Here is a 27,530-nt window from a genome sequence, read left to right as displayed (position 1 = left end):
ATCTTCTAATCCCACTCACTGAGATCCAGTTTGGTGTCTTATTTGTATAATTTGGTAAGGCTGAGTTTGAAGCTTTCTAGAGACGTCCTTCCCAGGGACAGAACTGATTCTCATTCATGTCAGGTTTGAAGGGACCCTTGGCACAATGTTACCCACCAGAGCCGCCCACTGGCCTAGGCGGAATGGGGAGGTTCCAGGACTGGCAGAGACTCTCACCGTGAAGCTGGGGTTGCCTGGCTGGATCCGCAGCTCTGCCAGCACCCAGATGCCATTGGTCAGTTTCAGGGACTGGTAGAGCATGTCCTGGCCCTCCACATTCCTCTTGGCGATGGTAAAGATATTGCTGCTCTGCAGCTTGCTGCTCACAGCCTCTGTGGGGTCAGATGGCCAGTGGAAGGACCCACAGTCAGTGATGGGGGCCCTGGGTACAGGAGAGGGGTAGTATGGCCTCAGGGTAGGCTCAGGCGTCCTCACCCGCATTGAGGGGGCAGTCTCTGATCTGAAACTGGGCTTCATTCTCATTGGGAATATCTTTCCATGTGGCCAGGAACATCTGCCGGTCTGCAGAGTGAGAGAGAAGTTGTGGGGAGAGAGATGGGACTCTGACAAACCTGTGCCCCCTCAACAGCACTCAGCGGGAAATGGGTCTGGTCTTTAATGTGCCACTTGAAAGCTAAGGACAAGCACTAGCTCCTCTGCAGTGCCTCCTAATTCCCCAAGCAAACCCTCAGCTCTGTAAACGAGGTCATCAGTGCTGCTCCCAAATGACCCTGAGTCCCAGATCTCTACTCCCCACCCTCACACGTGCCTTCGTCCTCCTCCTCTGGCCCTGGGCAGCCTGCTTGTTAGTCACAGCCTGACTCCCAGGGCTCTGTGGTGAGTGAGATGATGCAGATGAAGGCCATCATTGAAGGTTCCTAGCCATAGCCCCATTCCAGGGGGCTTCCTCATAACTTACCCATCTTCCCATCCTCCACAAAGAGGATGTGCAGTGGGTACAAGGTGCTGAAGTAGAAGACGTCAATGTTGTTCTTCACAGCCACCTAGGCACAGGGGGACCCAAGTTAGTCTTTGGGGTTTAAGACCCTTATTCTTATGCTGATACCCACCCTGAGGCCACAGAAAGAGCATCCCTGTTCTCACACAATCACCCTCCCTGGTAACCACATCCCACTGCACCTCTGGGGACCTCCCAGGACACACCTGCAGCAGAAAGCATGACCCCAAAGACACAGCCCTCTGCTGACCCTGGCTGGGCCCCAGGCTGCTCCAGCCAGCCCCTCCCCTCAGGCTGGAGGTTGGTAAGGACCGTAGTGCTTGGTCCTGTCCAGAACACACCTGGAGGTTGTTCAGAGGTTCCATCTTCATGACTGATCCCACCGTGTTGAGAGGCAGGGAGATCTCCACAGTTTGGTTGGGGCTGAGTGGCGCATGGACCTGAAGTGGGGCAGCGGGAGCCAGGCCAAAGCTGGGGAGAGAGACGCCCCGCAGGGACAGCAGGGGGAGCAGGTGCTGAGAGACAGGACAAGGGTGCTCCTCGGGCTCCAGAGCAGGGGCAGCTGCTGGCAAGAAGTCTCTCTCCCAACCCAGTCTACCCATGCTCTAGGCCTAGGATGGAAAGACAGGCTCCCCATCCATATCCTCTACCCCTCAATGGCTGTGCAGAGAAGAGCTGCAGGCCTGAAGCCCATCTCTGTTCTTCCTCCTCTGGTCCAGCCCTGTCCTGGCCTTACGGAGCTCCATATAATGCCAGGGGCCTGGCCCATAAGCTGCTTCTAACATGAAAGCTCTGGGACTGCCCAAGTCTCGGTTGTTAATCAGCATCTCCCAGGAGGGATCTTACTGAAGCAACGTGCTGGGTTTTACTGTCTGGGCCAGAACTGGACAGGTCACACGATGGCCACAGAGAGATTTGGGAAAGCCCCACTTCTCTGTAAAGCACCACACCAGCAAATTAGGAAGCTTCCCATCAGGCTGCTTCCAGCTGCAGGCTCTTGGAAGATAAATCACAGAGTGTGAGTCAGGACTATGAGCTGAGTGCTCAGTATGCCCAGACAGGGCATTTGATATTGCACCTCTTTCTATTCTCTCTCTCTTTTTTTTTTGTAGAGACAGAGTCTTACTTTGTTACCCTCGGTAGAGTGCTGTGGCATCACAGCTCACAGCAACCTCCAGCTCCTGGGCTTAGGTGATTCTCTTGCCTCAGCCTCCTGAGTAGCTGGGACTACAGGCGCCTGCCACAACGCCCAGCTATTTTTTTTGTTGTTGTTGCAATTTGGCCGGGACCGGGTTTGAACCCGCCACTCTTGGTATATGGGGCCGGCGCCCTACTCACTGAGCCACAGGAGCCACCCTTCTCTATTCTCATAAAAACAGGACAGGTTTCTATTATCCCAGCTTCCAGATGAGGACACAGAGGTTGAAAGCCTACAGGTGAATGGCACTGAGAATCAGTTTGAGCTACCTGACTGCAGCCTGTGCTCTGCCCACAAGGCCAAGTGGGGAAACCCAGGTCTGTTTGGTGGCTTGGTGCTCCAGACTTTCCTGTGACCCTCACTGCTGCCTGCTGTGTGATCTTTGGCAAGGGACTTGCCCTCTCTGAGTCTGTATCTCATTGCCTCCTAAGCATAACTGAGCAATAACTGGGACTACCCCTAAGAGCCTGGAGTGCTTCTGTCCCTCTAGGGTTATCTAAGGCTAAGGGGCAGAGCTGTCCCCAACCTCCTGGTCAGGTAAGCCCATAAGGTGCCCCCGAGGAAGCAGCCCCTTCAGTCAACTTCTTAGAGGCTCAGTTTGCTCATCACTAGAGCGCTCAGGAAGAAGAATCATCAGGAGGGCTGTGAGGCTTCCCCAGAGAGCCCTGGCCTAGCTGGTTAGATCTCTGATGGTGTTTGACAGGTAATCTCCCCCACTGACACTCAGTGTAGGGAACCTATGGAGATGAGGAGCCTGGAGCAGCCACCACTCCCTGTCAGTCTGATCCTTTGCCACAAGGGTGAGGCTGGCAGGCAGCCCCCCTCCCTACCATCTTTCTCAGAGCTGGTCCTAAGACAGGAGCAACTTAGGCCTGAGGGAGGAGGCTCTGAGCTCCAGTCAGTGTGGGACGGCCCCCTTCTGATTTGTAGAGTGCTTGCCAGAGGCGGGTTCCCAGGCTGGAATGGGGGATTTCCATTTGTAATATCCTCCTTTTGATAGTGGAGGCAAAAATAAGAGGAGATCCTCTTCCCAGTCTGCCTGCTACTCTGGAGTCAAAAAGGTCACAGGGTGCAGGGGAAACCAAGAGTTTCAGCCTGAGGAGTGATGAGAACAGCCTCCTGCTCCAGAAAAGGGGCAGCCCACCACCCCACTCAGTTCTCAGACCCTACCTACAGTCACCAGCACAGACTCTGCACCCAATGACCTCAGGAAGCTCACCTATTGCGGTTGAATTGGATGGCAAAGTCAGTCATGACCTGCAGGGCCTTGTTAGTTAGCTGCAGATCCATGGAGATGGAGCCCACTTGGCGGGTGAAGGTGCCCGAGATCTCCAGCCCCTTGGCCTTCATGGCCGGGAGCCAGACCTGTGTGAAGAGGATGGGTGGGCAGGCATGTGCCTCTTTTCCCAACTCAACGGCCTACTGGAGAGTCTTTCTTCTCTCTCATGATGGGATCACCCAGGTAGAGCACATCTGCCTTTACCACGAGGGGATAACTGAGATACGTGTCAGGGCAAGAACAATTCTGTAGTCTACACAGGGCCACCACCACAGCATGGCTGCTTCTTGAAGGAGCCCAGGATGGGGAGGTGCTTGGCTCTCAAGGGCTGATGTGAGTCTTCAGAGGTCATGAAGGAAAACACTTGGGAAATAGGGCTAGGGCGATGGGCCAAGGACAGAGCCCAGTGCCCATACCCAACAGCATCCTGGGCCTGGGCCAGAGCCTAAGAACCTCCTGTCACAGCCTGTTCCTGTCTTGCAGGAAGCAGGACTGGCCTTTAACTGTAGAAACTGGTCTGAACAAGGACAGAACCTAAGAGGACCTCGTGCCTGGCAGGCCTTCTGCTACTTCGGTGCCCTTGTTGTTCTATGTCTCTACTCAAGAGTTACCTCCTCTGGGAAGCCTGCCCCCAGAGTCTTTCCCTATATTCACACCCCAAAGATATTTTGGCAGGTAACCATGAGCCTGTTTGTCTGTCTCCCCTGTGCCCAGCGAGCTTTCTCAGGGAAGAGCTCTGCTTTTCTGTCTTTACACCATGGCTCAGAGCCTGGTGTAGAGCCAGTGTTCAGGGAGTGTTTGCTGAGCAAACAGCATGAGTTACAGCCCTGTCCATGAGGGACATCTGCCAGTGTTATCCTGGGGACACACAAATAACTCTCAGGACATTATTCTCACTTGGACAACTCACGAGCCACCCGAGGTCAAAAGGCTCAGGTCTCACTTGACAGCTTCTCCAAGTGCATCTACTATTAGCGAAGGTCCCACTGTCTCTCAAGTTGTCAGAATCACCATCATGTCAGGCACTACCTCTGGCTGCACTAGTCAGGCAGCCCAAGTCCTATCAAGGCTTCCTCCTACAACTGACCCCACGGCTACCACTTCTCTCCATCTCCACAGGCACCACCAGCACCTAAGCACCCATGAGACTTCCCCAGGTATGATAGCAGCTGCTCAGGTGGCTGCCCCATTTCCTCTCTCCCCTCTTCCCATAGCAGCTTAAGTTATCTTGTGAAATGACTTGTGCAATCTGATCATGGCACCCTGAAAAACCCTTTCCAATCCTGCAGTGGCTTCCAGTGGTGCAAACTCCACAGCCTGGTGCCCAACTTTCCCTAGGCCCTGCCTACCCCGGGACCCCTCTACTTGGAAAGCACTTCCCACCTGCCCCCACCGCCCCACTTGGCTAACCCTGAGCACCCTTTGTATCCCCTGGATGAATCTGAGAGGGCAGAAATCACCCAAATTTAATTCTCAGCTGTAACTTGGTGTGCAAAAGGCACGCAGACGCTGCTGCACCTGGGCTTGGGCAAAGATCCAGCTAAAACAACTTCTGAGTCCTGCCCTTCATCAGGCCTCCATTTGCCTGGCTCTCTCTGTTAGTTGTGGCTGAGGGTGGGGACCTCACTGCTCTTGGTTACCATGGGTTTGTGGAGTTTAGCACAGATCCTGACAGAAATGATCCTTAATATTTACCAGATGCACTACTGAATTGGCACCACCTGCTGACTCAAATGCTCAAGGAACTCAAAGTTCTTATATACAGAGAGCCTTGTTCCCCTTGAGCAGGACAGTTAGAAAATGACAGATAATTCTAGGTAGTCACAGTGCTGTTAGGAAAGTACAGATGACCTACCTACTGCTTCCTTTTTTCTCTTTTGTTTGTTTTGAGACAGAATCTCACTATGTTGCCCTCAGTAGACTGCCGTGACGTCACAGCTCATACCAACCTCAAACTTTTGAGCTTAAGCAATGCCTTTCCTCAGCCTCCTAAGTAGATGGGACTACAGGTGCCTGCCACAACGCCCAGCTTTTTTTTGGTTGTGGTTGTCATTGTTGTTTAGGAGGCCTGGCCTAGGCTTGAACCTGCCAGCCTCAGTGTATGTGGCTGGCGCCCTAACCACTGAGCAGCACGTGCCGAGCCTCTTTTTTTCAATCTTCAAGCTCAATTTCTGGAGAAATACCTATTGCTCCTAAAAGGAGAGCATACCCCTAGAAGCCTCCGTCCAGCCCCCATAGCAAGGACTCCTCCTCGAGGGAGCCTGTCCTGGTTACTCCAGACATGGTAAGCTCCTCGCCTCCATTCCAGCATTCACTCTTAGGACACTCATCAGGCCCTCCACTAAGACAAAACAGTGATGACATCTGTTAGAACAAACACACAAGCAGAGGGCCAGCTTGAAAATGGTTGGGTTCCAGGCTTTATATCCTTATACTCTGCAATGCCTGGCAAGGGCTGGCACTCACAGAGCTGTGGGATTCTGCTGTTCTTGTGTTACTCAGTCCTGCCTGACATCCATGACATTGGGTTTTTAACAAGCATGGGTCAGCCTCATGCCTTGGTGCAGTGCACTCTACCACGTATCCTGTGTCCTCTTTGGTCTTGCTGATTCTTTTTTTTTTTTACTTTTTTTGTACAGACAGAGTCTCACTTTATGGCCCTCAGTAGAGTGCCATGGCATCACACAGCTCACAGCAACCTCCAACTCCTGGGCTTAAGTGATTCTCCTGCCTCAGCCTCCTGAGTAGCTGGGACTACAGGCGCCCGCCACAATGCCCAGCTTTGAACCCGCCACCCTTGGTATATGGGGCCGGCGCCTTACCGACTGAGCCACAGGCGCCGCCCTGGTCTTGCTGATTCTTTTATTTTTTTTTTTGAGACAGAGCCTCAAGCTGTGGCCCTGGGTAAAGTGCCATGGCATCACAGCTCACAGCAACCTCCAACTCCTGGGCTCAAGCGATTCTCCTGCCTCTGCCTCCCAAGTAGCTGGGACTACAGGCGCCTGCCACAACGCCTGGCTATTTTTTTTGGTTGCAATTGTCATTGTTGTTTGGTGGCCCGGACTGGATTCGAACCCGCCAGCTCAGGTGTATGTGGCTGGTGCCTTAGCCACTTGAGCCACAGGCGCCAAGCCAGTCTTGCTGATTCTAACACGCCACCACATGAAGGCAGGTGCATAGGTGGTTTTCAAAACACTTTGGGGCCATAATCACATAGGGGTTGGGAACAGAGGCTTTGGTATCAAATTCAGCCTCTGTTACTTAACTTATCAGCTATGTGACCTAGGCAAAAGCACTCAGATTCCTCAACTGCAAAATGGAAATAGGAACAGCATAAGGCCACTGCCAAGGACCCAGCGGGACAGTGGCTGTGGAATGCTTGTGTGTCTCTGCATGTGCACGTGTAGCTGCTAGTAGCAGAGCTGCTGTCTGCTGTGGGCCTCTTGGGGTCCAGACCCTGCCAGTGGGGTGGTTCTAGATATTATCATTATAGTTGCAGCTGGCATACCATAGGTAAGGCCAAGTCAGGGAGGGCAGGTGCTGGCTTCACAACTCCCTCATCACCACAGAAAAGAGAGGCAGACACAGCTTCCTACCCAAGTTTTGTGAGGGGATCAGCGAGGCGCTCTGGTAGCTTCCTTAACACTGAAGATGCAACCCACACTGAGCTCCCCTTTGTGCCAAGCCTGGATGTTCTTGCACCTTAATTTTCAGCTCACCTTCCCTCAGCCCCATCACCTCCTGTGTCCCTGTCCTAGCACCTCCTCTTGCCCCATTGCTCTCCCACATCCTGCTGTTCCTCCCTCCCAGGGAGCTCTCAGGTCCTACCTCTGTCTTCACCTGCCAAAACACCCTCCTTGCTCAGGCCACAGCAGTACTCATTCAGTCCTACCACAGAATCCTCCCTCCACCCCTTCCATGTAGCCAGAGCCATCTTTCTCAAGCACAATTTAGACTATTTCATCATTCTGCTTAAAACCTTCCAATAGTTCCCTCTATGCTAGGATCAAAAGCGAATGTTCGGCGTGGCCCTGCCAACCTCACCAGCTTCCTCCCTAATCTCTAATCTAGCAGCTAGGAGCCTCAGGGGTGGTACTGCCTTAGATGGCACTATGGGCATCTCCAGGTGGCACAATGTAAAGGTGCTATGTTTAGTGGGCTGGAGTCAAGGATGATGGACAGTCTTCCATGGGGACAATAGCCCCCATGATGAGCAACTTTCCTGCACCCCTGGGGTATTTTCTTCATGTTTTCAATTCACACTGATATTTCCCGGCATACAACCACCATGAAAATCAAGGGAAGCCTGCTTGCTTGTTCAGAATTTTATTGGGAGTAGTCACCACTTCAGAAAGTAACAGTACCACTGGCCACACCACTCACAGTACCTGAGCTACAAATACCACCTGCAGCTGTCACAGTCACAGTGACTCTCTACTCTGCTGCAAATACCTGACAACTTCATTACATTTTCTGGGGTGGGCAAGTGGGTGTGCCCAAGCACTTACAACTTTGAAATGTATTCTTGTAGTCTCTTCCTTTTATGGCTTCTTTATGCAGGAAAAGCATTTGATTTTAAAAATAATTTTTTTTTTTAGAGACAGAGTCTTACTTTGTCGCCCTCGGTAGAGTACCGTGGCATCACAGCTCACAGCAACCTCCAGCTCTTGGGCTTAAGCTATTCTCTTGCCTCAGACTCCCAAGTAGCTGGGACTACAGGTGCCCGCCACAAGGCCCAGCTATTTTTTGTTGCAGTTGTCGTTGTTTTGCTGGCCTGGGGCAGATTCAAACATGCCAGCCTTGGTATATGTGGCTGGTGCCGTAACCACTGTACTATGGGTGCTGAGCCAATTTTTTTGTTGTTGTTGTTGAGACAGAGTCTCACTAAGTCACTCTTGATAGAGTGCCGTAGTGTCACAGCTCATAGCAACCTCAAACTTTCGATTCTCTTGCCTCAGCCTCCCAAGTAGCTAGGACTACAGGCGCCCACCACAATACCTGGCCATTTTTTTATTATAGTTGTCATTGTTGTTTAGGAGCCCCGGTGCATGTGGCTGACCGCTAACCACTGAACTATGGTTGCCAAGCCCTTTTTTAAGTTTTTGAGACAGGTTCTTACTCTGTCACTTCAAATCCCAGGCTCAAGTAATCCTCCTGCTTCAATGTCCTGAATAGCTGGACTACAGGCACACGCTGCCATGCCTGGCTAAGCATCTGATTATTTTTGAAATTAGATGTGTAGGTAGGTTACACAATCTACCAATGTCATTTAAGGAAAGAAGGACATCGTAAAATGTCTGTTCTGACAAAGTGGCTCTGCCTCTGACAGCACTAAGAATTACTGCTCCTACTTTACAGGTCCTCTGCTGATTCCCTGACAGAGGGTATGAGCACTCTAGGTCTTGCCACAGGCTGTTCCCTTGGCCTTCCCTCTCCTGACTACAGGACTGCACTCCTAAGTCTCCACCCTTGGGGAAGTCTTCCTGGACCCTCTGCCAAACCAGACTTTCCCTGCTTGCTTGGTACTCCCATGGCCCCTAGCTTTCCTCATTAACACTGGCCTGAGCTGGTTCCACAGGACGAGAACATACATATCAGTCTATAACTTCTCTGTTCCTGCCTAGAGAGAAGGCGAGTGACTTACTGCTTTGGGGGCCACATATGATCCTGACAGGGTACCCACACCACTGGTCAGGTCGAAGAGGTCACTCAGGCCACTGCTGATAGGTGCTCCTAGGCTGGCTGGCACTGCTGCTGCTGGGGGTGCCACAAAGTTGGGGCCCCCAATCTGGAAAGGAAGAGAAAGGGTCAGAAGCAGGCATCAGAAACCTGGGATGAGCAGAGCCATCTGGCTCTTCAGAAAACAGTGGGGGTCTGGGGTGGGACAGCCTCCATATTAACTCTATGTTGCAGAAGGGAGACAGTGAGAAGGGTGGAGAACAGAGAGTGGAAAGCCCTCTTGTGCACTCAAGCCTTAAGCCTTACGGGTGACCTCTGGGAAAGGGCTGGGAACACTCCTAAACTAACATTCCACCCATGGATAAAAGAGGGACCCAAGACATGCGAGGTGGGGAAGTGCTAAGCAGATGAGAGCCTTCCCTCTAGTATGTCAGAGAGGGTCTTGGGGACTGAAGAGGACTGGCGATCCTCAGGGATGACAAGGCAATCTGACATGGGGTGGCAAAGACAGGGCAAAGAATTCATGGATATGGGGGCCCAGGGCTGCCAGATGCCAAGTGGTCAAAACAGAGGCTGCCAGTACACTGGACCAAGGGCTGCGGCATAGCAAGGAGGGACTGTTTTCACTTCATCCACCCGTGGGACACTGGGCCAGCACTCTAGGGAGGGGCAGGGACGAAGGCTTGGTGACACAAGGGTTGAACCATACCCCTTCAGGCTCATCCCCCATCTCCAAGCAGAAGCAGGCAGGATGAAGAGAACAGGCAGCAACATGCAGAGAGAAAAGCCAGGAAAGATATAGAGACAAGAAAGATAAAGGGAAAGAGGGAAATGATTAGTCAACCGCTGCTTTGTCCATAGAAGTTTGGTATAAGGCTGTGCCGCAGACTACGAGAGGCCTAGACCCCCCATCTCTGTGAAGGTCACAAAGCTTCATCCCGCCACCCTTATGTCCTATACCATGATCATTCCTACCCTTCCCCTGGCACTGGTTGCCAGCCACCTACCCTTGTGAGGCAACTTTGGGGACCTATGCCAAGCATGGCCTCATGAAAGGGGCAGCTTCCCCTTTTACCTGGCCCTACCAGCTGTCTAAACAAGCCCCAGGGCAATACCAGTCCAGTCTCATCACTCTCCTCTCTACAGGGGAAGAGGAAATTCTATCCCTGACCTCCCATGGCCTTTTCTCAGGTAGCCCTGGCTGGCTTGCTATCCCCAGTTGGTACAGCATACAGGTAAGTAGACACATGTCTGGTTCCTAAAGGCCAGAACATCCCAGTCTCACCAGGCAGAGATGATTGTGGGTAGAGCGAGAATCAGAGGAAAAGGCTAGGATTGGCCTTCCACTGCCCTAGGTCTGCTGGGACTCAAAGGTCTAACAAGGGAGTTGAATCCTGTCTGTGCTACTCAGTGGCTATGCTGTCTTGCAGGGAAATTGATCTCTTTAAGCCTAAGTTTTGTTATCTATAAGTAGGAAGCTACAAAACCACCGTCGAAGGCAGATGGTAAGGACTCAACATAATACACCCAAGGCGCTTGGCTAGTGCCTGGCACAGAAAAGCATTCAATGATTGCTCCTCTCGAGATCATTACCAACATCATGTAGAGGTGGCCTAAGACATACCAGGCTGTCAAGACCACCGCCAAGAAGGTCCACAGCTCCCATCTGTACTGAGGTGGTGGCCAGGGGTGGACCGCTCACCGGGGGACCAAGGTCCAGGTTGAGGAGATCGCCTAGCAGGTCACCCTGGGCGGGGATGACATCTGGCTGCTCGCCAGGAGGTACTCCCCCAGGGGCTGTCTCAGGGCTCTCTGCGCTCTCGCTCCTGCCAGGACAAGGAAGGGAGAGAATGAGCAGGCCAGTAGGGTGGGAGCATTAGGATGTTTTAGGGAGGTCAAAGACTTCAGTCTCCACAATCCTCTCCTCATAGTCCCCAAAAGCAGCCCATGACCCCACTCCCTCCCAAACTCCATGTCTGACCCATGCTGAGGCTCTCCATGGGGATGAACGAAGGGAGAGGGCTTATCTCTTTCTATCCCCAGGGTATGTGCCTCCAGGACAAACCAGCCACCTGGGAGTAGCAAAGGAGGCAAGAATAGGGCTCTGGAACAAGACAGAAGTGGGCCTGAATCCTACTGCTAGCTGTGGAACCCCAGACCAATCATTCAGACTCTGTGTCCCCTGGCCCCATCTGTCAAATGGGGACATTTTCTTTCAGAGCTGCTGTAAAGATCAAATGAAGTCATCTAGCGAACAACTTGTGTGTAGTAAGCATTTGATAAAGGTTGCTAGAGTCATAGTTTTCCTTAGACTCAGGACTTGCCAGAGGACATCACATCAGGCCTTAGAGGGAAGCAGGTGCAGATGCTCAGGCCCATGACTGGCCAATTTCACTCACGAGGCAGTGCGGGGTGGCAGGCTCTTGTGTACAACGCCACGGCCCCCCTCCACAAAGGCACTGGGTGGCTTATGGTAGACGGATGCCAGTGTGCCTATATAGCAGATAAGCTCATCTAGTAGTGTGGGCTCAATGAGGTCTGTCTCTTCCGAGATGAGTGGCTTCTCAGCCAACACCACCTCCTTGGCTGCCACTGGGTCTGTGGAGAGCAGGCGCCAGTAGATGTAGCCACGATCCCGCAGGTCTGGGTTATCTGAGTCCTGGAAGGGGAAGGGTGATGAGAATCCCATGAAATTCAGAGCAGAGTAATCAGGTGATAGGGAAAGAGAGGAGACTTTCCCATGATCCCATGATCTAGGTGTGGCCATAGGCCTGGCTGACAACAGCAATACTCACTCCATAAGCCTGTTTCTTTTTTCTTTTTTTTTTTTTGTAGAGACAGAGTCTCACTTTATGGCCCTCGGTAGAGTGCCGTGGCCTCACACAGCTCACAGCAACCTCCAACTCCTGGGCTTAAGCGATTCTCTTGCCTCAGCCTCCCAAGTAGCTGGGACTACAGGCGCCCGCCACAACGCCCGGCTATTTTTTGGTTGCAGTTTGGCCAGGGCTGGGTTTGAACCCGCCACCCTCGGTATATGGGGCCGGCGCCTTACTGACTGAGCCACAGGCGCCGCCCCATAAGCCTGTTTCTAAACCACTTAAATGGACATGTCCCAGAGCTGGGATTCATTCCCCGTGGTATTCTACCATTCATACCTGGTCCCGTCTCCTTTCCTGACTGCCCCCAGTGGCCCGCTCTCCCTGACCACATGAACCCTCTGCTTCTCACAAACTTTCCTCTCCTTTCTATGTCAACTTTACCACTAACCCCACTCCATTTTTATTTGTATGACTCAAAGCTCCCTGAAGGCAGGGAACTTCAGTTACTCTAGGGCCAAATCCCCAAAGATGCCAATCTTAGGGGTAGGACTGGCTTTAACATCTGGATTCTTGGACTAAAGCTCCCTCTGAAGGAGTGAAGCCTTCACCAGACACAGTGGGGAGTTAGAGCACCCACCTGAGTGGCCAAACTGAGGACCTGCTGCACGAGCTCCTGGGTCTCTGTTGGCTTCTTCAGAAAGAGTTTCACGATGGCTGTCAGCAGCTGCAGCTGGACCTGCAGGGAGACAGACAAGTGCTGAGGAGGAAAAGTGCTGGCTTCACATGGGGGCAGTGGGGTGATAGCCTTCAAGTGAAGGCTTGAAGAGGAAAAGGATGTTCAAAGTCTCTGGAAGCCAAGAAAAGCTCTTCTAGATTTGGGGTTGGCTGTGGCACACAGGCTAAGGCCAGGAGAGTGTTGCTGCTTCTGGATGGCCCAGCCCTTGGCATTACTCTGTCAGAAAGGAGCAGACCCAGGCAGGCTAGGGGCTGATGCTCAGCCCTAAAGTCCAAGCAGCCCATCAGAGGTTTAAGCCCCACTGCACCATGCACACTCTCACGTATATGCTGCTGTTGCTTCTTCTTCTTCTTTTTTTTTTTTTTTTTAGAGACAGAGTCTTATTTTATCACCCTCGGTAGAGTGGTGTGGCATCACAGCTCACAGCAACCTCCAATTCCAGGGCTTAGGCAATTCTCTTGCCTCAGCCTCCGACTAGTTGGGTCTACAGGTGCCCGCCACAATGCCTGGCTATTTTTTGTTGTGGTTTGGCCGTGGCCGGGACTGAACCTGCCACCCTTGGTATATGAGCCACAGGCGCCGCCTACTTCTTAAAGGGACCATCTGTTAATGATAACAATGCCATCAGGGCCCTGAGGATCAAACCAGCGTGTCCCACAGAGCCAGCGTACCATTGAGGAGCTACACATCTTCCAGAGGGTGGGAACCATTCTGCCTGGCCTTCCACCAGGCCCACTGTTCATCTGGACATGCCTCTTGCCCTCTGAGCCTAGCCAATACTCCCTCACCCTTGAGCTCTCATGGTGCTAACCCACCCCAGGCTTTTGTAGTCTCCTCCACCCACTGTCTTCATTGGCACTCCCAACTGCTGGCTGTCCTGAGCCAGTGGTTCCTTGTGGGCCAGGAGCCCACAGGCTGCGCCAGGGATAGGTCTGAGTCAGGAGGATGAGGGAGTGTCCTGGGCCTGTCCAACAGAGGACTCTTGTGCTAACAGTGGGAGGCAGAGAGGAGGGGATGTGGTCTGTTTCTGTGGTTAAGCAATCCAGAGCCCTTGCAATTTGGTCACATGTGGGCCAATGGCAAGGGAGCAATAGCAATGCCTATTTCCAAGGCAAGAGACAACCTAGAATCTAGCTCCCAGACCTTGTTCCACCGTCTGGCTGGGAGCAACTGTGGGAAGTAATTTATTCCTAGTCTGTGAAGGAGAGGTGAAGCCTCTTTCAGGCTTTTAAAATGGCAATTTATGGTTGGGTGTGGCAGTTCATGCCTGTAATCCTAGCACTCTCGAAGGCTGGTAGGTCGCTTGAGCTCAGGTGTTTGAGGTTGCTATGAGCTATGATGCCATGGCATTCCACCCAGGGCAACAGAGTGAAACTCTGTCTTCAACAATAATAACAACAACAACCACTCCCCCAAAATGGCAATTTATGGCAGCTTGCTTGGAACCAGAGTCAAACGGCCCCTCATTTGAACTCTGATCCTATCACTTTCAATAGGAGTGATCTTGGACAAGTCACTTAATTTCTCTGATTGGTTTCCTCATCTATAAAATGGGAATAACACCTCATAGGGTTAATGTGAGGAGTCAAGGAGAAAACAAATATGAAAAAGCTACTGTGTATTCTGCTCACTGCACAACAGCTATCATCATGGTAATCATTATCACCATTACCATTATATAGGGACTCTTTCCAAGTTCTCCCCAACCCAGTAGTGGGCTGCCTGAATTGCTCATCACTGTCAGATTCGCTGTGCTCCCCCTGAGGTGTGCCTCAGGTTCTACTGCCAGAGAATGCTCTAGCTACGAGCCCAGGGCCCTGACTCAGCAACCTGCCCAGCTCCCCCAACATACTAATGTCAGTCTGCACACACAGGGCAGCTCTCCTGCAATGACACTGCTGTCCCCGCCATCCAGACAGGATGGGACAGCAAGACAGGACTTTCTGAGCTCCCTGTCCCTGGCTAGTGAGGCCCAGGAGCCAAGGATGAGGAGGTTCCAGGAGATAATTTAAAATGAGTTCCAAATTGTCAAGCACTAAACAAGCATTCTTAAAACAAGCTACTTAATTAACCCCCCACCCCCCCCACTACCACCCAGCTATTGTCTACTGCACTCTGGAGTGGGCACTTTGTATACAGTTCTAACAATCTTTGCAATAACCCTGTACGGGAGTCAAGACAGGTTTGGCAAGTTTAAGTTTAAATGCTCCAGGCCACACAAGGGAAGATTCAAACTTCAGAGCCTGTTTTTTTCCAAGACACTAGGCTTCTAGTTCAATTCTCCCTGTCTAGCTTCTCTCATCCTGGCTCCTCCCACAGACTTAGCTGAGCGGGAAGAGGCTACAAAAGATTGACTCTAATATATGGGCAGAAACATACCCCTACAGGACATCCTCTGCAGTAACCCAAGCAGGACTTGATTGCAGGGACAGATACCATCAGAGACTGGGCTTTGCTTCCCAGAGACAAGAAAGAGGAGGCTAGTATTGGAAGTGAAGGCAGCCTGGAGGTAGGTGCAGTGGGAGTTGGTGGCAGTGGGAATTATTACTACAATTTTGTGATGGGCATCTGTTGTTTTTGCTCACCCAGCATCTATTCTGTCTTCTGGGAACAGAAGCACTGGCCTTCCTCCAGAGACTCGCCCTTCTCTCCGTCCCTCTCAATTCACACAGGCTGGGATCAGTGCCTGAGAGAGGAGGCCAATCACAGTCATAGTGACTGGCTCAGAATAAAGCAAACAAGTCCTGGGACATTTGCTGGAACTACTGAGGTGAAAAATTCTTCCCATGGGAGTCCTTAAGCTGTGAAGATGTAGCCTAGAACTGTTCAGCCCTTGTGGCTGCGATTCTTGGGAGTCTACTCAAGGCAGAAGCCACCACGCAGGGCTGCGGAGGCAGCTCCAATGTCACCTTAAACCAGGAGTTCTGGAAGGGAGCATGCTGCCTGGACTTGCCAATGACAAGAGCCAGGCAGCCCCCTTTGTGGCCTGGACTAGTTTGTTTTTCAGTATCTTTCTTCTTCTTCTTCGTGTGTGTGTGTGCGCATGTGTGTGTGTTTTAGAGACAGGATCTTGCTACATTGTCCAAGCTGGACTTGAACTCCTGGGCTCAAGGGATTCTCATTCCTCAACCTAGTGGCTGAGACTATAGGCATGTACCATCACAGGCTAGTTTGCTTTTGAAAACTAATTTTGACCCAAACCAATACTCCCAAGAAAGAGTATTTATCATGGGCTGGGCATGCATTAAAGACATTACACAAAGTATCTCAGGATTACACAGCAACAGGATAAGGGAAAATTTTAATGATCCTCATTTTACAAATAAGGAAACTGAAGTTCAGAGAGGTAAAGATATAAGCATAAAGTCACCAAGCCAGGAAGAGGCAAAAGAGGGGTTAAATTCTGGGACCTCCCATTCCAAAGCCCATACTCAGATCTTCTGGGTTACACTGTCCCAAAAGGACAGCTTAGATTTCTATATTCATAAACTAACAGTCCCAGAGGAAAAGGAATATTAGCAACAAGATGCTCAATTTCATTTGTAACAGAAATGCAAACAAAACCTCTTGCTATCTATTAGCTTGGGTAAGTAAGTGTGAGGATGCACAAGGCTGGCAAGGAGGCAAGGGCACCCCATCATCTGAGTCAGGAGTACCAGTCAGTACAACCTCTACATTTAGGGAAATCTGGCAACAGCTACCAAACTCTCGAAGGGAACATGCCCTTTCTCCAACCATTCTGCTTCTAAGAACTTATCCTCTAGGCAATACTTGCAGATGTGTGTTAATGGGTTATTCATAGAAGTATTACTGTTTAAAAGAGCATAAGACTGGGCAGTGCCTATGGCTCAAGGAGTAGGGCAGTGGTCTCATATACCGGGGTGGGAGGTTGGAGCCCAGCCTGACCAAAAACTGCAAAAAAAAAAGCACAAGACTGATGAGCACAGTGCTCACACCTGTAATCCTACAACTCTGATGGCCAAGGACAGAGGATAGCTTGAGCTCAGAAGTTCGAGACCACCCTGAGCAAGAGTGAGACCCTATCTCTATGAAAAATTAAAAAATATTAGCTGAGCATTGTGGCAGCTGGCTGTAGTCCCAGCTACTTGGGAGGCTGAGGCGGGAGGATCACTTAAACGCAGGAGTCTGAGGTTACTATGACCTAAGCTGATGCCACACAGCACTCCAGCTTGGGTATCAGAGTGACTCTGTCTCGAAAACAAAAACCCCTTAAGACTAGACATGTAAATATCCATCACCAGAGGCTGGTTAAAAAAGAATAACTTAATGGGGGGGTGGCGCCTATGGCTCAGTGGGTAGGGCGCTGGCTCCGTATACCGAGGGTGGCGGGTTCGAACCCAGCCCTTGCCAAACTGCAACAACAACAAATAGCTGGGTGTTTTGGTGGGAGCCTATAGTCCCAGCTACTCGGGAGGCTGAGGCAAGAGAATCACCTAAGCCCAGGAGTTAGAAGGTTGCTGTGAGCTGTGCAATGCCATGGCACTCTACCGAGGGCGATAAAGTGACACTGTCTCTACACACAAAAAAAGAATAAATTGGGCAGTGCCTGTGGCTCAAAGGGATAGGGCGCCAGTCCCATATGCTGGGGGTGGTGGGTTCAAACCCAGCCTCGGCCAAAAACCACACACACAAAAAAAGAATAAATTAATAGCATGACCTTCATATATGTATATGTATATACATACACACACACACACATATATTTTTTCTTTAGAGACAGAGCCTCACTCTTTATCACCCTTGGTAGAGTAACTTGGTGTCACAGCTCACAGCAACCTCCAACACCTGGGCTTGGGTAATTCTCTTGCTTCAGCCTCCCAAGTAGCTAGGATTACAGGCACTCGCCACAACGCCCGGCTATTTTTTTATTGCAATTTGGTTGGGGCTGGGTTCAAACCCGCCACCCTTGGTATGTGGGGCTGGCACCCTACCTACTGAGCCACAGGCATCGCCTATACATTTTTTTTTCATTTTCTTTCTTTTGAGACAAGAGTCTCACTCTGTTGCCCTGGGTAGAGTGCTATGACGTTATCATAGCTCACTGCAACCTCAGTGTTTTGGGCTCAAACAATCCTGTTGCCTCAGCCTCCCTGCCAAGACACCCAGCTAGTTTTTCTATACTTTCAGATAGATTTGTAAGGGAAAAAGGCAAGGTGCTGAACAATTTGAATTTGCATAGTATGCTATCGGTGATTTATTTATTTATTTTATTTATTTTTTAAGAGACAGTCTTTTTTTTTTTTTGTTTGTTTTTTTTTGTCTGGGGCTGGGTTTGAACCCACCACCTCTGGCATATGGGACCGGCGCCCTACTCCTTGAGCCACAGGCACCGCCAAGAGACAGTCTTATTTTATCGCCCTCGGTACAGTGCTGTAGCATCACAGCTCACAGCAACCTCCAACTCCTGGGCTTAGGCGATTCTCTTGCCTTACAGGCTAGGTGCCCGCCACAACACCCGGCTATTCTTTTGTTGCAGTTTGACTGGGGCTGGGTTCGAACCTGCCACCCTCGGTATGTGGGGCTGGAACCCTACCCACTGAGCCACAGGCGCCACCCCAGTAATGTTTAAAAATACAACAATTTATTGGGTGCAGTGGTTCACACCTGTAACCCTAGCCCTCTGGGAGGCCAAGGTGGGTGAACTGCTTGACCTCAGGAGTTTGAGACCTGCCTGAGCAAGAGCAAGACTCCCTCTCTACTAAACATAGGAAAATAGCGAGGCATTATGGCGGGTGCCTGTAGTCCCAGCTACTCAGGAGCCTGAGGCAAGAGGATCACTTGAGCCCAACAGTTTGAGGTTGGTGTGAGCTATGATGATGCTGCCGTGCTCTATCCAGGGCGACAGAGTAAGACTCTATCTAAAAAAAAAAAAGGCCCCAAGTATAGTGTAGAAGTACTGTCTAATGTTCCTAAGGATAAGTAGGTTGTGACATGTCTAACAGAGAAAATACATGTGTTACATACACTTCATTCAGGGATGAGTTATGGTGCTCTTGCTAAGTTTGTTATTAACAAATCAACAATATGTATTAAATAAAGTGTTTTTAAGCCTAAATACACATAAAACAAGATTACATATTGATTGGTTAATACATGTTAATTGGTTACATGTTGATGTATGTGTGTCCAGATCATCACAGGAACATAATTCAAAACTTCTCCTAGAGGCTCAGCGCCTGTGGCTCAAGTGGCTAAGGAGCCAGCCACATACACCTGAGCTGGCGGGTTTGAATCCAGCCCAGGCCCGCCAAACAACAATGATGGCTGGAACCAAAAAATAGCCAGGCGTTGTGGCAGGCACCTGTAGTCCCAGCTACTTGGGAGGCGGAGACAGGAGACTCGCTTGAGCCCAGGAGTTTGAGGTTGCTGTGAGCTATGATGCCAAGGCACTCTACCCAGGGCAATAGCTTGAGGCTCTATCTCAAAAAAACAAACAAACAAACAAACAAAAAAAAAACCCCCAAAAAACTTCTCCTAGAAGCCTGGCTAAGTGCTTGCTAACCACTGTTTGTGGTGACCATGGAACAAAAGTACTGTGAATAATGAGAACTGACTGCATATATGTATGTATATTTGTATGTATGTGTATCTGTTGGTTTATTCCTAAATGATCTCTGGAAGCCTTCCCAAAAAACCAAAAACATTGATGACTTCTGGGAGGAGAACTGGTGGCCAGGAAAACCCAGAGAGGTAGACTTCTCACTATACGTTCTTTTTTTTGTAGAGACAGAGTCTCACTTTATGGCCCTCGGTAGAGTGCCGTGGCCTCACACAGCTCACAGCAACCTCCAACTCCTGGGCTTAAGCGATTCTCTTGCCTCAGCCTCCCAAGTAGCTGGGACTACAGGCGCCCGCCACAACGCCCGGCTATTTTTTGGTTGCAGTTTGGCCGGGGCCGGGTTTGAACCCGCCACCCTCGGTATATGGGGCTGGTGCCTTACCGACTGAGCCACAGGCGCCGCCCTCACTATATGTTCTTTTGTATCTTTTCAATTTTGAACCAAATCATGTTCTACTGTTGAAATATAAATACAAAATTAGAACAAAAACAGAAACTTCTGGCTGCCTTCTATGCACACTACCACAGACTGTCCCACATGTCTCCCTGCGGTACTGCAGTGGGGGAAAGAAAGGGGCCATGCCTATCACCCATTTGTCACTAGATGTCTATATTGTCAATGCAGTATTAGGAGGGAAGGGTTCCAGGGCAAATCAGGCCATAGCTGAGGTGCCAGTCACGACTTAAACACTGGCCTGATTTGGCTCACCTGGGTGCTCTCATCATGGAAGCCCTCAAGAAAGCTCTCTAACAGTTCATCAGCATTGTCAATCCGCTCAGCGTACTCGCCCACAATCCAGATCATGGCAGCCCGGGCCTCGGGTTCATCCAAAGAGTCCAGGTTCTCACACAGTGTGGCGATAACACTCTCATACCTGGGGAGACCAGAGCATAGCCAGTGTATGAGCATCAAAGGAGTCTAGGCAACTCAGCAGGGGCCAAGGGAGATGGGCAACTTGTTCCACAAGGCTGCAAGAAGTGGTGAGTAAAGGGGGTTTGAGTTTTTAATTGTTACATTTTAGCTCTTATTTCGGCCCTGGGATCAGAGAAGAGATAGCTTAGGGGAAATAAGAAAAAGCAAAGGATTTCTTTTGAAAATGCTGTTTGTGGCATAGAAATAAGAGAGGCAAGAACCTCCTTCTTTTTTCTTTTTTTGTTTGAGGCAGTCTTACTTCATCACTCTCGGTAGAGTGCTATGGCATCATAGCTCACAGCAACCTCAAACTTTAGGGCTTCAGGTGATCCTCTTGCCTCAGCCTCCTGAGTAGCTGGGACTACAGGCACCTGCCACAATGCTTCGGTAGCTGTTCTATTTTTAGTAGAGATGGGGTCTCGCTCTTGCTCAGGCTGGTCTTGAACTCCTGAGCTCAAGCAATCCACCTGCCTTGGCTTCCCAGAGTGTTGGGATTAGAGGTGTGAGTTACCACACCCAGCCAGAAACTCCTTTTTCTTCCCCACCAACCTCATCCTCAAGCAGAGCTAGATCATCCTCTCCCTGGGAGGGGTGGGCACATACTTGTTGGGGTACTTGCGGAAGATATCCTTAATAACCACTATGGCTTCCTGGACCACGTAGTTGACCTTGGTCTGGATGAGATCGAGCAGCGTGCTCACACAGCGCTCTGCAGATTGCTGTGTGGGAAGAAGAAGAGAGTGTGGGCAAGGTCGCTATACCCTGTCTCCAATAGTGCCTCTGATGACAGCGCCTTGGCCAGGAGCTCCAAGTCACTCCTCACCCACCTTTTTCATCAGAGCGTAACATGAAAACCTGCTCTTCAGGTAATAGTGGGGAAGACCAGTGCTAAATGATGCCCCTGGGTTGGAAGGGACACAGGGAGACAGAATGAAACTGAGAACAAGCCAGAAGTAGAGTTCCTGAGGGTGGGAAGGATCCCTGGAGCTTCTCCAGGGCAGCTGGGTAAGTAATTCCACCCCCCCCCACACCCCTGCCTTTTCATTTGTTCATAAAATGGGCTCTTGTGACCAAAAACATTTAAACAGTCTCTGCTTGGACCAGCTCTTCCACCTTTATTCCCACAAACTGTGCTATTGACTTGGTTGGGGAGATTTCTCAGGATGGCCAAACCACCATCGCAGGTACCAAGGGGAAAAAGCCCCAAGGGTCTGGGTTGTGGGTGACCCTGGATACTGTCTCAGGATCCTCCAGCCACCAGTGGACCCATTTAAGGTGAGTCTGGCTCAGTGGTCAAAGAACATCTCCACTAGCAGAGAGAATAGCAGGGGATGAAATGCCAGGACACTGGCATCTGGAGTAGCCCTGGGAAGCTTGGGACAAAGAGGCACATGTGTAGCTGACATGCAACAGGCAGAGCCCCTGAGCATGCTCTGTGAAGCGAAAGCTAAGTCTACCAGGGCCACCACTAGCTTACGGCTGCCCCAGCATCTTAGCTAATACTGCAGGTAAACCATAATTATGATGGGTTAATGTAATCTGCAGCAAGTCAAAGACCTAAAGAAGACTATAGAGTAAAAAGGAGACAAATGGATCTGAACAGTGTGGGTGCCCAGGAGACTCTAGTCCTGACACTTAGGTCCTCCTGAAAGACAAGCAGCTGTAGATTCTGCTAGAATCAGACTGGTTTCCTGCTTTTGGCTCCCTTTCCCTCCCCAGCTGAGGATAGAGTACTAGAACCTCACCTCCACCTTGATGGCACAGCGGCCAATGGCCCGCACAGCCTTCCGTACAAAATCCACATCCACTTCTGTCGCGTACTCCTTTAGCTCTGCCAACACCTATGGCCCAGACAGAGAAGAAGGGGTTCAGGAAGATCTGATGGGGCAGAACAGATCTGATCTGTTCTGATCTCTTAGAACAGCCCTGGGAAATAGGATTCTGCCTCCTGTTCAAGGTAGAAAGCCCAAGGGAGAGAGAGAGCTGTCAGGTGCCCCCAAAAGAAAGCAAGGCTATACAATCCTTGTTTTAGGTTGATTAAGCTTACACAGCCAACTACCACTTTTTAATAGATGGATGACAGGTAATAGAGGGAGAAATTCTTCTTATTTTTTGCTAGCCCCACCTCCTTACCTTAAAAACAATCTTTCTTTTTTTTTTTTTTTTGCAGTTTTTGTCGGGGGCTGGGTTTGAACCCACCACCTCCGGTATATGGGGCCAACGCCCTACTCCTTGAGCCACAGGCGCCGCCCCCCCCACCCCTTTTTTTGAGTCAGAGTCTCACTTTGTCACCCTTGGTAGAGAGCTGTAGAATCACAGCTCACAGCAACCTCAAACTCTTGGGCTCAAGTGATTTTCCTACCTCAGTCTCCCAAGTAGCTGGGACTATAGGTGCCTGCCAACGCCTAGCTATTTTTAGAGACAAGGTCTTGCTCTGGCTCAGGCTGGTCTCGAACCTGTGAGCTCAGGCAATACACCCGCCTTGGCCTCCCAGGTGCTGGAATTATAGGCATGAGCCACCATGCCCAGCTCAAAAACATTCTTTAGTAACAAAAACATCAGTTCTTTTACTTGCTTACTAAGCCCAGGCCCGTGCATGAAATGAACTTAGAAGTTACACTCATCAGGTTGCCCAGAAACCACAGCTCGTTGGTGGCAGAGCTGTCCAACACCAAAACCCATGCCCTGACCACCATGCTCTGCTGACCTGGGCAATGTTGGCCTGGGAGGCCAGGCGGATCATGATGTCTAGCTTCTCCAGCTTCACGTAGATGGGGTCATTATACTTCACAAAGAAGACCTTCATCTCATGTTTCAGGATCTCAGGCCTGGTGGTAGGGCAAGATGCCCAGAGAGCAAAAAGCAAAGTTTAAGCCCTATGAGAAAACCCCTCCACATTTGCTGAGACATTTCTGGAGTCTGAAGTAGAGTCTAATGTCTATGAAGTCACTGCCTTAGTTGCAAATTCCTGGACAGAGGGCCACTTATCAGCTTGAGCAAGGTTCTGGCTGGCTACTGTGTGTCTCACCGTATCACAGAAAGGGGAGAGGGAATAATAGCAAGACAAGTTCACATCTAAGAGGCAGCAGGCTCCATGTGACAAGCCTGAGAATCAGATCTTGGTTCCAATTCTAGCTTATGACCTGAGGTCTCTGTTTCCTCACCCATGAAATGGGAATGACACTGTGAAGAAAAGAAACCTTTGAAAGGCCTAGCACGTGGGAACTCAGATTCTGAGAGTGCTCTCCCTGATCCCTAACTGATAAAAGTGATTAATTATGCCCATACTATTTGTACAAACACTAAGGTTTATGATAGACATCTGCTTTTCTTCTAACAATCTGGAATTTTGGTAGGTACCCCCAGTACAAATCTTGGGCGGTCAGTCTCAAACAGCTTCTTGGGGCAGAAACATACATATGTTGTTGCATTTTATTGCTGGAGGAGGAGGTAACATAAGGAAGTCTCCCAGAAATTACTCCTATCGTTCTCTTTCTCCCTTAAGATCCAACCGTGTATCCTTATGACATTCCTCTAATAAATCTAAGCAGTGAGTACCACTATGTGCTGAGTCCTGTCTTACTGATGAATCTCTGAACGTTTGGGGCGGGGTGGGGGGACTTGGGGACCCTGACACAGACACCTACATAACAGGCCTGTGGGTGAGAGTTAGACATGAAGCCTCTAGCATGAATGATGCCTACCTCAGAGAAGGCACTTGCTGGGCAGGGACTGTCACCAGAAGAGCACTTTCATGTGTATCACTGCTTCTCCCTCAAAAGCAACACCCTTCTGCCCTGAACTGACACCACCCACTGTGTTTTTCTTAGATAAGTCTTCCTTAGAAGACTAAGGAAACTTCAGGGGTTGAGAGGCTTGTACTAGGTCACACGGCTAATGCTAATAAGGACGGGACTAAGATGAGTCATCACCCCTGACTACTACTCCAATGCCCTTTCCAGAACAGAAAGGAGGAAGGAAAAGGAATGAGGGCAGATGGTAAAGGAGGGAGAGGACAAGACAGACAGAAAGGAGGAACCTGCGTACTTGGTGCCACCGCACAACTGTGGGGAGGTCCTGGCCAAGCAAGGAGCTTTTGTTATGCCCTGTGGGAGAAGGGAGACCCTGGGTTGAGTAGGAGGAAGATTATTTCTGTAATCAGGATTTGGAAAAAGCTGCCCTGCCCAAATGCATATCAGGACCAGGCCAGGTTGTATCTCAGTGACATGAACAACTTAAAATATTTATCATGTTAAATATAGCACAGGGGAGTGCTTTACAGTGATCTGGATCCACAAGGCACTACACCTCATTAAATCTTATTAAGGACATCGGTGTGTAAAGACCCACACTGCAATTGGGAAGCCCTACTTCCATCCCTTGGTTTAGACGCTCAGAAAGCTTTCCAATATTTACCTCCCAAACCTTTACAAATGTCCCAATGCAACCAATATCTCTGAGCCTCCCAGGAATACTAAGAACCAGAGGACAAGGAGAGTATGCTCTTGTCCAAGAGAGAATGACCATGAGAGGCCTTCATCTCTGTATATCCGCACTCTGAGCAACAGGCCTGATGTAATATATGAATACTCAATAGTAAGTTGCTACTGCCAAGTCCTGATTGCTGAATAAGCCATTTGACCAAAAAGACTAGGAGGCCTTAAAGAAAGATGGAGACTTTACCTCTTTCCATGTTTACATGGATGGAGTTGGAACATATTCCTCTTAGCAAAGTATCTCAGGAATGGAAGAAAAAGTATCCAATGTACTCAGCCCTACTATGAAGCTAAATTATAGCTTTCGCATGAAGGCTATATCCCAACTATAGCACAAGACTATGAGGAAAGGGCCAAGGAAGGGGAATGAGGGGGGAAGTTAGGGTGGAGGGAGGGTTATGGGTGGGGCCACACCTAGAATGGGTACAGGCAGAATACAAATGTCTACATACAATAACTAAGAAAATGCCATGAAGGCTATGTTGAACAGTTTGATGAGAATATTTCAGATTGTATATGAAACCAGCACATTGTACCCCTTGATTGCACTAATGTACACAGCTATGATTTAACAAAAAAAAAAAAAAAGGCTAGGAGGAGAAAACTCAGAGGGCCAATCCCACTCCTCGGGGCTGCAGGGCCCCCTCATTGAGAGCTGCCTCAGAGGAAGGAGAGGATACTTCCACAAAACCCCTCAGATTCAGCATTGTGCAACTGTTTTTCAGCTCCAGCCTACTCATGGGACCAGACCCCTTGTTTTAGGAGCAGAGATTTACTGCCGCAGTCACTGTCATGGGAGAAGGGAAATGGGCCTGGCATTCAAAATGACTGCCAGACCTTGTGGCTGATAAAGTCTAACAGTTCCTTATTATCTTGGCATCTCCAACCACTGAAAATTTAACTAGAGCCATGGACTCTGTCCCCAGGAAAAATGCACACAGACACACATAATCTTCCACCCCATTTCAGGAGGGCTCTGTGGCCTTTGAAGCCATTTAACATCTGGGTTAAGAAGCTCCAAGCCAGCTGTCACCTAGCCTGCTCCTGGTTAGGTTAAATCAGGGCTTCTTAACCTCAGTACTGTTAACATTTTGGGTTCGAAAGTTCCCTGTTAAAGAGGGTGTCCTGTGCATTATTGCATAGTGACTAATCCCTGACCTCTACCCACGAGATGCCCGTAGCATTCCCCTTGTTGTGAAAACCAAAAACGTCTCCAAACATTGGCAAATGTTCCCGTGAGATGGACGTTGCCCCCTGATTAAGAACCCCTGGGTTAAGCAATGCTTTAAGACTTCCTGCATAGTGACAGGTCAGTTTCCTTTCAGTCCCTCTTCTATGCAAAAGATCCTCGGCCTCACCCAAGGACGCACACCCCAAGTGTGTGATGATTTCAGCACCTTTTCTGTACAATGAGGTTGATGTTGCGCAGGGCCACGTACTGCAGCTCTGGCTCGGCTGATAGCAGTGTGACCAGGGGTGGAGCCAGCTTCTTGAGCAGTGTCCCATAGTAGTCCAGGTCCTTAGATAACATTTCCACGAATTTCATCAGCACCTTCACAGCAGAGAGCACCACAGCAGAATTGGCATGGGAGAGTCTGGGTGTGACCCGCTCACAGATGCTGGGTTCCATCCATTCCAATGGGATAAACAGGAAAGACAGACAAGGGGAAATATCCTGTTTTTAGTTATCCAAATAGCAAGTGTTCTAGAGGAGGAAGATTTAGATTCTGGTTCTGCTGCCTGCTAACTGACCCTAAGCAGGTTCAAATCACTCTGACTCTCAATTTCTTTTTTTTTTGTAGAGACAGAGTCTCACTTTATGGCCCTTGGTAGAGTGCCATGGCATCATACAGCTCACAGCAACCTCCAACTCCTGGGGGTTGGAGCGATTCTTTTGCCTCAGCCTCCCGAGTAGCTGGGACTACAGGTCCCCGCCACACTGACCCTCAATTTCTTCAACTACTAAATGGACATGATGCCCATTTCACTGAGTTGCCAGGGGCTTAAGTGAAATGCATGTTAAAAAAAAAAAAAATGAGCACAGTGCCTGGCACATAGTAAATACTCCCTAAGTACCAACTCCCTCCCTTCCATCTACTGCTAGGGCATTCAAATGGGGCAGAATATAATGTTGCTAAAGACCAAAAAGTCAGGTGAGTCACAGCTGGATGTACAATTCCCTCAACTTCACTAAACTGGAATTTCCTCATGGGTAAAATAGAGAATGGTGATGGACCTCAGCTACTTTAAAGATTATCTAATGTAAAGAAAGCACCCAGCAGAGCCCCAGGCACCTACTGATAATTTAATGAATGGTGGCTCTGATGCTACTCATCCCTTAGACTCAGCCAAAGTGACTCAGGCTTCTGTCAGCTCCCAGGTCAAGCCATGCTTGTGCCCACAGCAGTCAGCTGACTGCCTAAGGCAATGCTACTGATCACTAGGCTCTGTAAAGGTGGGAAACAGCTGGCCTCCCTTAAGGTATGTCTGAGAAAGGTTTGCAGGCAAGGCCCTAGAAAAGAGCCTACCAAAGCCTGTTACACAGCTAATGGTTAGAGGCCCCTGAGGACCAGGTCTAGGGGTCCTCAGGCTGGGCTGGGAGGGGCAGCCTCCTCACCTCTGGGCCTCCCGGTCGTCCTTGGGCATATAGTTGGCCAAGCAGTCCAGAATAAAGATCTGGCCCCACTCGGTGCACTCATTTAGGGCTGTCAGCAGCTTGTTAATGGACTGTGGGTTCAAGTCGAGCAGGTTGCTACTAGGGTGAGACTCAGCGATCTCCGACAGGGCGGCCACTGCATTTGCTACGACCTGGTTGAGAGGGTGAAAGGGACAG

At 50.0% G+C, this 27,530-nt stretch overlaps 1 protein-coding gene and 1 non-coding gene across 5 annotated transcripts in view; both read right to left on the bottom strand.

Moving 5' to 3' along the window:
- The window catches only part of AP1B1 (adaptor related protein complex 1 subunit beta 1), a 77,180-nt gene that overhangs the window by 2,563 nt on the left and 47,087 nt on the right, over positions 1-27,530 (bottom strand). For 3 of the 4 annotated variants that reach the window (XM_053587956.1, XM_053587954.1, XM_053587955.1), the window contains 16 exons: positions 27,315-27,505; positions 26,095-26,316; positions 22,909-23,029; positions 21,947-22,042; positions 20,805-20,920; positions 19,998-20,163; positions 12,610-12,708; positions 11,553-11,812; positions 10,778-10,979; positions 9,863-9,883; positions 9,119-9,262; positions 3,415-3,560; positions 1,339-1,468; positions 959-1,043; positions 475-561; positions 217-371 (listed from right to left, as the gene is read on the bottom strand). In XM_053587956.1, the coding sequence (XP_053443931.1) occupies positions 217-371; positions 475-561; positions 959-1,043; positions 1,339-1,468; positions 3,415-3,560; positions 9,119-9,262; positions 9,863-9,883; positions 10,778-10,979; positions 11,553-11,812; positions 12,610-12,708; positions 19,998-20,163; positions 20,805-20,920; positions 21,947-22,042; positions 22,909-23,029; positions 26,095-26,316; positions 27,315-27,505 (2,241 nt within the window). The remainder of the gene's footprint in view (positions 1-216; positions 372-474; positions 562-958; positions 1,044-1,338; positions 1,469-3,414; positions 3,561-9,118; positions 9,263-9,862; positions 9,884-10,777; positions 10,980-11,552; positions 11,813-12,609; positions 12,709-19,997; positions 20,164-20,804; positions 20,921-21,946; positions 22,043-22,908; positions 23,030-26,094; positions 26,317-27,314; positions 27,506-27,530) is intronic. The other variant, XM_053587957.1, reaches the window with a different exon arrangement.
- On the bottom strand, positions 2,754-2,848 carry LOC128585279 (small nucleolar RNA SNORD125). Its single transcript, XR_008379996.1, has one exon. It is a non-coding gene; the product is annotated as a small nucleolar RNA SNORD125 (small nucleolar RNA).

The sequence above is a fragment of the Nycticebus coucang genome, chromosome 4 (assembly GCF_027406575.1).
Source record: "Nycticebus coucang isolate mNycCou1 chromosome 4, mNycCou1.pri, whole genome shotgun sequence".
Taxonomy (NCBI): Eukaryota; Metazoa; Chordata; class Mammalia; order Primates; family Lorisidae; genus Nycticebus; species Nycticebus coucang.
The sequence above is the reverse complement of the archived record's forward strand: the minus strand, read 5'-3'. Positions and strand labels throughout refer to the sequence as shown.